This window comes from Coffea eugenioides, chromosome 10 (assembly GCF_003713205.1).
Source record: "Coffea eugenioides isolate CCC68of chromosome 10, Ceug_1.0, whole genome shotgun sequence".
Taxonomy (NCBI): Eukaryota; Viridiplantae; Streptophyta; class Magnoliopsida; order Gentianales; family Rubiaceae; genus Coffea; species Coffea eugenioides.
Window position 1 is genome coordinate 33,838,974 of NC_040044.1, and position 9,578 is coordinate 33,848,551.

Consider the following 9,578-nt stretch of genomic DNA (forward strand, 5'->3'; position numbering starts at 1 on the left):
CATGCAAAGAATGAGCTTCTTGCAACCGAGAGAGATGCTACAATTTTTATTCTGTTAAACCACTATCCCACTATCCTATGTTTTGAACATGAAAAACCGAGAAACAAAAGATATGAAAATCTGGAAAGTGTTCAGCCACTTGGGTCTTTATTTCCAGAAATCACAGAAAACTTGCAGTCCAACATACATCATGAACACACGACTAAAAATGCAACAGAGGAGAAGACATCAGACAGCAACAGGCCAGCAAATAAACAACAAAATGAAACAGCTTGGACTGTGCAGCACCAGCAAAATGCAAAGAAATAACAACAGTAGGTCATGGGACTGCAATGGATACATTCATAGGCTTCGAACAGTTTGGGATTGATCGAAGCCTCGCTCACCAAAACAGAAATCGTAGCAAACAAACATCAGCAACAGACAAACGAAGCAAGAAGCATAAACATCAGCAGGAGAGGAGAAATTTTACCCAAATAGAGAGGGAGGATCAACAGCGGGTCACTTGCTGCAAAAATCCGTGCTTTTCAGTGATGCTTGAAGACGATGATGGCGGCGTTGGGTTTCTTCTCCACTCCGTAGCTGCTACTGGCTCCGTAGCTTTTTCGCTGCCGGAACGCAACCTCCTCCCTGCTTGATCCTTAGAGTTGCCGCCGTCGTGAGGCTCCCAGTTTCTTAGTCTCTCCTTCAGTCCGTAGCTTCCCTTTCTCCTCAGCCGAAAGCTCCTTCCTTCCTTCTCCCGTAGTTCTTTCTTATTCCAGCCCGTCACTTTCCCTCTTTTGTTCAACCCATAGGTTTCTTTTTTCTAGCCGCCAACCTCATATCCTCTTGATGAAAACCCTCAGCCCCTCTGTTTTTCACAGCCCAGCCGTCATCCAGTCCTCTCTGTGTTTCTCCCTTTTTGTCCAAAAACTCTCAGCCGTCGTCACTCTCCGGTCTTCTCTCTTACCCTTTGCTGGTTTTTCCTTTTCCGTCACCCCCCCAGCTCTCTATTCTCTCAAACTCTCTTTCCGTTTTTTTCTTTTTTCCCACTTTGCGGCTGCTGGTTTGTTTTCTTTTTATACCAGAATCTCCAACCCTAAAACCCTTAGCAACTTCTTCTGTATTTGCATCCAAGGGGCTGCCCAGCCTTTTCTTGCAAGCTGCGACAAAAAGCAGCTTGCATGCCGCAAACCTCTCTCTTTTTTTTTTTTTTAAACTAATAAAAAATTGATAATAGTAAAAATAAATAACAAAAACAATTTAATTAACATTGGATGAAAAATAAATAAACTAGAAACAACAAAGTGCAAATTCCAATTTGTTTTTCTTTTATTTTCCATTTTTCAATTTTTTCATTTTTCTTTTCATTTTTAAATAATGAAACTAAATCCAAAACAACTAAAACATATTTTTTGAACACTTTTCTTTTTCCTTTGAGAAATTCTACACTAAAATGGCTAAAATAACTAAAACTAAAAGTAAATAAAACTAATTGTGACAAATAAAAATAGAACAAATAAAAAAAATGAATAGTAAATAAATAAATAATAAACACCAAAAATTTGGTGTCTACAAAAAGCAATGATATCAGTTTTACTAAAGCGATATTCTAATTCTTTAATTTCCAAAATTATAAACCACTCATTCAATTTATTGTCTTATTTTCATAAAAAAAAAATTTCTACTCAAATACCACTAATTAAACTCTATAATTTTCATATCCAATAATTTTTATTTCTTATATAAAAATTTATACACATCACCTTACCTTCAATAATATCCATTCACCAATAAACTATTAATATATCAAATCTCTCAACTCTCAAAATCAATATTATCCTTTATTTATTCGAATTCTATTAATCAACCCAATTTTACTATATTTATTTATCAATAAATCAATCCAATATATCAATACTCTAACCACTCTTCCAACTCCATTATCATACAAAATACTATAAATCTATACTATTAAATAAATCTTTCATTACCCTAATATATTTAATAATGGACACCCCGCGGAAGCCGCGGGGCACCAAGCCTAGTTATCAAATTAAAAAGAAAAGAAAATTAATAACAAGTCCCCAAAATTTCCCCAATCGACCTTTTATTAATCGCGCTCTTTTGACTGATTTCCTAACAAATTAAAAAGAAAAGAAAATTAATAACAGCCATTCTACTGTCTAGTCTCCCCGCTAAATCCCCAAGTAAAACCCTTCTCTTTACCCTTTTTCGCCCCATTTCTTGAATCCCTCTTTTCAAATCCCTAGCTTTTTAATTCTAGTTCCTCATCCTTCAGCTTATCCGGTTCACTTTCTGTTGATTTTATTTGTATATAGATACTGAGGGAGTATATATTAGCGGCGACAATGGCAAAGGAGAAGCAGGAGGAGGAGGAGAAAGCGAACATGGAGGCTCGTATACTGGGCAGTCTTCAATCCCGCCTTCAGCATTTCAGAGACAACGCTTCGTACATCTCTCTTTCTCTGCATATATTTATTCGTTGAAACTCGTAGAAACGCATCAGAAACTAATTCTTTGTCAAGCATCTTGCTTGCTGTAGACTGTGATGTTCAAGAAAATAAAAGGGTTTCTTTTATTTAGCGCTTATCGTTACTCGAATTCATCAAATATGCTAGCTGGTTCTTGTACTGTTACTTGAAGTAAAAAGGGTCTCTCTCTCTCTCTAATGATATGCTGTGTCATTTTTTGTTGACATAATTGTTTGTATTAGGAGGACTTTTGGGTTGTCAGAATTTAGTATTAATCTCATTAGGCGTTTAGTTAGAAATTTTTGCTTGATTATTCTGTTGTTTTTGTAAATGTAGTTCCTTAACTCTGGCGGGTATTCGGAGGATTTTAGAGGAAGACTTGGGGTTTGAGAAATATGCATTGGATGTGCATAAGAGTTTCATAAAGCAGTTCATTGAGAAGGTAAATCTATACTACCCTATTGGGGTGTAACCGGCAAACTGTTATCTGTTAACTATTCGTGCGTTATGCTGAACTGAATTTCATGGGAGGTTTGTAGCAATATTGGTTGGAAGCATTTTTATTTGCGTCTTTGAACTATTAGTGCGAATTTCATCAGTATGTCAAAACGTCAATTTTCGGCTTTTCTAGTTTAGTTTATATTTATTTATTTTTCAGAGTTTACATGTATATTTGTTTAAGTCCACAAGGGTGGTCAGAGAGGAGAGGTGGTTGGTTTGGCTTATGGTTAATGATGAACTGCACCAAGAGTCTAAGAAAATGGGGACTCCAAGGTCCTAGTTGGCACTAACAAACAACCATTTGTGCATTCCGCTTTTTACCTCTATTGTCTGCTCTTGTTCCTACTTATTGAAATCCTTTCAGTCTATTCTGCGCATGGTTAATAGGTTTTAATTGTTCTCTTAATTTGCCTTGAATGTGTCCACCTCTTTCTTGCTCCCTATCTATATAACAACATAACCATACTCTTGCAGAATATAAAAATAGAATTACATCAAAAGTTTCTTGCTGCTTCCCTCCTAATAGCTGTTTTATTCTTCAAGTAGAGCTAGCTAAAAATACCCTTCTGCTCTCTTAGACGCAACAGTCTACACTAATCAATCCTTAGGGCAAATTCCGTATGCAATTGGCCAGTCTTTCCAGTGTTAATTACATCTTACCCATGTTATGTACGCATTGTAACTAGGGCCTCTAGTTTATGCAAATGACTTTTGACCCCCTGTAAGTGACTCCTGTAAATGGAATAAACAAGAAACTGAAAAATGAGAAAATGACCTCTGTTTCAGATTAGACTAACTACCTTTTTTTTGTTGGGGCGGGGGGGTTGTGTTTGGGAGTGGGAAAAGGTAACAATGAAATAAAAGTATAAAGATAAACTCATTGAACCAAACCCTTAAAATCTTCTGCTTTTGTATCTATGTCATATATGTTACAAGTTTCTATTCTTGATGCAGAATCTTTGAGCCTTATTAAAATATCTATTGGGCCAAAGCTCTTTGACATTAATACCAACTGCAAAGGTAGTTTGTCGTTCAATTTGCTATCACACTTTGTTAGCACATGTAGTTACTTCTAAGATTTCTTGGTAACCTTAAGGGTGAAGATCTTTCTATTGAATGACCAAGGTGATGCAACCTAGGAATATACTTCATTGTGAAGTAAAATTGACTAGTGCATTACAATGTACACCATCTCTATAAAAGGAGACACAGCTTATTGTAGTAGAACTTTGACTGAATTAAGACTTGGTTTAGATTCCGTTTCTTCTAAGGAGTGATTCTTTACTTTTGCTACGTGTGACCTAGCAAATTCCAAGTGTAAGACTATATGTTTTCCTACTTTGCTACAATTGTGTAACTTCCTTTATTTAGAATTGTTTTCTTGGTTATTGCTAAAGTTGGATCTAAATATTCTAATTTGATGACTTGAATACTCTAAATACTAATAGTTGGACCCAGACGTCAATTGTCAAAATCCTAAAATTCCATTGGCAGATTTTTTTCATAAACTTGCTTGATTCCTACCTCCTTTGTAAGAGGATATACAAAAAACATTTTAAGCTACTGCATTCTCTTCAAAGTATGCTTGGCCCTATTATGACATCAATATTTCCACTTCCCCTACTCCGTGTTACATTGCCTTGAATATGGTGTTGAGAATGGGTATGCTCTAGGTGTCAAATCCATTAAATTTCTTAAATTAGGATGTGATGACTGTAACACAACTTGGGAATGGGTATTGGAGTATGTCCTGGATTCTTATTTGCGAGTAACATTTATGCAAATATGATGACATACAACTAGCTTTAAATGTTCTATGACTGATGTTTAAAAGTAAATTGGTATATTTTAAGTGTACAAAAAGAAGAGGTGCTTACAAGCCAAGGTAGCAAAAGAGATGCAGATATAGCCTTAATCAATATTAAATTCTAACTCTTGCATGGACAGTTGTTTCAAACCTTTGCACCCTTCTCTTTTTTTCTTTTTTTTTCCCTTTTGTTTTCATTGCATGTGACATGTGCAAAACTTCATATGGAAGTATCAGAAAGAGATTCCTGACAACCTGTGTCATGTCTGATCCAACAATGGTACTATGGGAAGGATAAGAGTGTATGTAACTTAGCTGACTCTCCTTCTTGATGTACTTCTTTCAAACTAAACAAAATGAGAGAGACAAAAAGAACTTTAAGCTAGAGCCAAAAAAAAAAGACCACCATGAAAAGAATAGATAGATAAAATTAAAAAGACTAGTAACCATATTAGCAACTTCATCTGCCTTGCTGCCCTCAGACTTTAATTGTTTTAATTGCTATTGAATGTGTTTTATTTATGTCAATTTGTATAAATTGAAAGTTGTTGAAGGATTTTGTTTGCTGTTAAAATGCTAGAATTTGAATGATGATGATGATTATGAGACCAAGAATTCAGATAGCCACACAGAAAAAGAAGCCAATTCATCTGTAGGAGAAGCGACAAAATCTCCTGAAAAAGAAGACTTGGCTAGAACGAGCCCTAGTGATGAGGCAGAAAAGGAAGAAGACTCCCCAATAATGGGAGTTTTGACACCCAAAACTGAGATGGTTGACTCTCAAGGCATTGAAATTAGTGAGAGCATGTTAAAGAACGCCATTTGGGAAAGAGCAGATTATATTAGATCACAGTCTGAGTATGTATCTTTCTTAATAAGTGGATATGTATCCCATTCTGCACTAATTGCCAAATGGAGTATAGAAGTTAGTAGATTATTGTGCTGTACTCTGCACTTCTATTTCCTTTTTGTTGATTGATGTCAATGATGCACTTCCCTAGGAAACTTACTTTGGCTGGAGCTCGCCGGTTTTTGGAGGACGATCTCAAGCTTAGTAAAAATGCTCTTGACCCATTCAAAAAGATTATACGTGAGCAAATAGAAAAGGTACTGGTATCTTTTCAATGCCTCTCAAGCTTTGTGCATTTTTGGGCTCCCCATTCACCGAATTCCTTCATTTTATAGGTTTTTGATGCTAATGATGTTTCAACATCAGCAATGAGTGCTAAGAGGAAAAGTTCTGGAAATCGTCAGAGTAAAGCTGCAGAAAGCACTAGTAGTGAAAGAAAATTGGGCTCTATAGACGATGACGATGATGATGAACAGCATAAAATGAAATCAAGTGGAAAAACCGTTCGAAGAGTTGAAGCTAAAAAACTTGACAGGGAAAAGAAACGTAAAAGACCTGAGAAGAAAATTGATGTTGCTGTCAAAAATCAGAGTAAGCTAGTGAAAAGGCATTCAGAGGAAAGCAGCGATGCTGACAATGAAGGAGATGTGTCTGATGATGGTGAATCTCAATCTGCCAAAAAATCTGTAAAGGTGGCTTCCCTCCTCTTTTATATGCATTTACTTCAATAATCTTGTGCTCTCAAATTTATAATTTTCATAATATCAAAAAATAATTTATTTGCAGAAGAAAGAAGCATCAACTCCTACATTTGGGAAACATGTTGAGCATCTAAAATCAGTAATTAAAGCTTGTGGAATGAGGTAGATATAATGTTTAGATTGAGATTAATTTCCATGTCTAGCTGAACTCTTAATGCTGTTACGAACTTCTGACAAACTTGAACTCCCCTCCTTCTTGGTCCCGCCACCCATCCAAATTAAAAAGCATTGCACCTACAGTTTATAAGAAAGCAAAGCAGGTACCTGATGGCAAACGTGAGGCTTTCTTGATAAAGGAATTGGAGGACATTCTCGCAAAAGAAGGGCTATCAAAAAATCCTTCTGAAAAAGGTGAAATTTTGTAGTTTTTTTCTTACTGACCTTGGTTATTATCTTGCATACGAGATTTCTTTGAAAGATCTTTTAAGGTATTTTGGCTGCAGAACTTGAACATGCAAAATCAGCTTTTATGTTTGAAGTCATCAAGCATCATCATCACTGAATTTGTTGCAAAAGCACACCTTGAGGATGTAACATTAGATTGTGATTTGTATGTACCTACTAGTTTGCAACTTTGAATCTTTCTGTCAAGGAAAAACCAAGGAGAAGAGAGGGGGGGGGGGGGGGATCACCTGTACGAGACTGAATGGCAGGGTTGAGTGTTGCAGGAAAGGTGAATATGTTGAAAACAGGGAGAAAGGGAGCTAGCTGCAGGTTGCGTTGGGTGGTTGTGTCAAGGAGGGGATAGTTGGAGGTTACAAGAGTTGTGGGGAAAGTGAGTTTGACACCTGTGAGGAGCTGAGGACTTGAGGAAAGAGCAAAAACTACAAAAATGGGGAAAAAGTGGAAGATACATCATAGAGAAGGAAAAAAAATGAAAACTGAGAAAAGAGTGGCTCACTTGATTCTTTAATGATGGACGTATTGCCCCTAAACTTAGCAGAAAGAGGAAGGTTAATGAAGATGATTATCAGGATGACTGATATACTAAATTTTACAAGTTAGACGGTAAATTTGTTACAATAAATAGTGACTAGAAGAAAATTGCTGTAACAGTTGGACCTTTAAGGTCTTTTTCCTTATTTATTATGCTGACTTTTGTCTCTAGTTGATGACCTGCAAGCTACTCTAAATATAATTAGTGGATCTTTATATTTAACTTTCCAATTACACCGTTTGAATTTTGTTGCAGAAATCAAAGAAGTCAGAAAGAGAAAGGAAAGAGCAAAAGAGCTCGAGGGTATTGATCTTAGCAATATTATTACTAGTTCGCGAAGAAGGTCAGCCATGAGCTTTTTGCCTCCTCCTAAACCCCAAAAAAAAGAAAAAGGTCGAGATGATGCTGTCAGTACTGATAAGGACAAGGATGCTGTAAGTGATGACAATGAAAATGAAAAGCAAGAACAAGAAAAAGATGGTGATAATGCTGTTAGCACTGATAAGGACGAGGATGGTGGAAATGATGACAAGAAAAAAGAAAAGCAAGAACGAGAAGAAGACGAAGAAGTTGATGATGAAGAAGGAGAAGAAGATGGAGATGACAGTCAAAGCGAAGATTTTAACGGAGGTATGCTCAATTGGCTATATGAGATTCTTTTGTGTCTTTGGTGCTGAATGTAGCTCAATGACGTAATAGGTGGGGAGGTATTTTCATATTCCTCTATTTGTCAGATTTATAGTTTGGCTACGAATCTTTCAAAAAGCCCTTGCTATAAAATTGTTACTTGCTTATGTTGGAAATACTGCAATTTACTCTGGATGCAATAGATCAGGCTGTCAACAAGAGCAAAATAAGAAAAAAAATGTCCTGATGTTTGACATGGTAGAAAGTTTATGGTTTTCGAACAAAAGTGGAACTGTCATCTAAATACATGGTAAGTGCACTATAAGTTTGCACTTACCGTAAAAATGTTCTAATCTTAATCACCTGTAAGGAAACATGATAATTTATTGAAATGAGGGCCGTACTATATCCTTTTTGGGGAATGTACTGGATGACATACTTCTATATCTTTCTTCTATTATATACATGCAGTTGTGTTTAGAAGTCGAACCAGAATTAATATGCTTGTCTATTTTATAAAAACATGTATAGCAAAAGATTAGAACTAACTCCTTGGAGGTTTTTTAACTTGTTAGCTTTGGCACCCTGAAGTTGTGATGTTTTCGTTCCCACATGTTCTATTCCTGTGTGTTCTTAGCATGTTCACGTTCTTGGCTCCTAATGTGCAAAAATGTGGAAAATATTTGAGCGTCTCTGGTCCAATAATAATAAGAATAAACATTAAGTTCATATGGCAATGATTTAACAAGATAAGACCATTTGCGCATATGACTAGAAAAGACTTTCGGGAACTGCACGAGACATTAACCAAATTTGAAACAATACCATTTATTGATATGGTGTGTTGTATTTGCTACTTGCAGGTGATGAGGACAGCGATTGAATAGGCATTGTTTACCTGTATGTAACTCTGACAAGAGCTGAAGATTGTAGAATTAGGAGGATCAAGGGGAACAAACAATGGTTAATAGTTGTTCGTGGTAAGTTATGGCCAAGATTGGCCCGATATCCTTCTTTTATGTGCAGTTGTGATGTACTTGTGTATACAGTTATTCACAGAGAACATTAAGGCTCATCAAAGTGACGAAATCTAGACCAAGTTCAGTAGCTTGTACAACTTGTGCATTGTTCTTTACTATGTGTGAAATACTTTGCATCATTATTCAGAGCCATCCAACTGATGATTGGCCTTGCTCCTCTCCTTCACTCGGAGTATCCTATCTGCTCGTTAATGTTTGCTCTAAGTTAGTTTCAGGTTTCGCAACAGGTGACCTTTGATCGAGAGTTTAGATATCTGCTTTAGGATTTTTAAGTTTATCTTTCCAGTGTATTGGTCAAGAAATTTGTGTGTTGTTGAAGAGGGTATGTGGAAACGTGCTTGCTTTAGTTGGCTTCTTGTTAATGTGCTGGCATATTTCTATGGTTCTTCATCCGGGGGGCTGTTGTTTATCTGCATGGGGGAAAGAGTGTGTTATTTTTGGCAAGTCCGAGTTTGGCTCACAAAAAAATTGATACAGTGTTTGGGCTTTGGGGCTTTTAGGTTCATATTCAATTTCCAATTATGTTTGGGTTTGGGTCTTATTTTGGGCTCTGCTCAAGTTCAAAAATGATAAATAAAATT

General features: G+C 36.3%; 1 protein-coding gene across 3 annotated transcripts; it reads left to right on the top strand.

Annotated features, from left to right (window-relative positions):
• Positions 1-2,139: 2,139 nt before the first annotated feature.
• On the top strand, positions 2,140-9,164 carry LOC113748626 (high mobility group nucleosome-binding domain-containing protein 5). Of its 3 annotated transcripts, XM_027292116.1 has the most exons (10): positions 2,140-2,189; positions 2,322-2,452; positions 2,811-2,916; positions 5,363-5,640; positions 5,784-5,889; positions 5,968-6,324; positions 6,419-6,495; positions 6,620-6,744; positions 7,586-7,960; positions 8,821-9,164. In XM_027292116.1, exons 2-10 carry the CDS (start codon positions 2,352-2,354, stop codon positions 8,838-8,840), a joined length of 1,545 nt encoding a protein of 514 aa, XP_027147917.1. In that variant the 5' UTR covers positions 2,140-2,189; positions 2,322-2,351; the 3' UTR covers positions 8,841-9,164. The 3 variants fall into 3 exon arrangements, with proteins under 3 accessions (XP_027147917.1, XP_027147916.1, XP_027147918.1); XM_027292115.1 differs by having other exon boundaries at positions 2,150-2,452; XM_027292117.1 differs by having other exon boundaries at positions 2,150-2,452; positions 6,422-6,495.
• Positions 9,165-9,578: the final 414 nt, after the last annotated feature.

Coding starts and splice junctions, on each gene's coding strand:
- LOC113748626 (XM_027292116.1), top strand. CDS start 2,352: ATGGCAAAGGAGAAGCAGGAGGAGGAGGAGAAAGCGAACATGGAGGCT. Junction 6,325..6,418: donor CTGCCAAAAAATCTGTAAAG/GTGGCTTCCCTC, acceptor ATTTATTTGCAG/AAGAAAGAAGCATCAACTCC. Junction 7,961..8,820: donor AAGCGAAGATTTTAACGGAG/GTATGCTCAATT, acceptor TGCTACTTGCAG/GTGATGAGGACAGCGATTGA.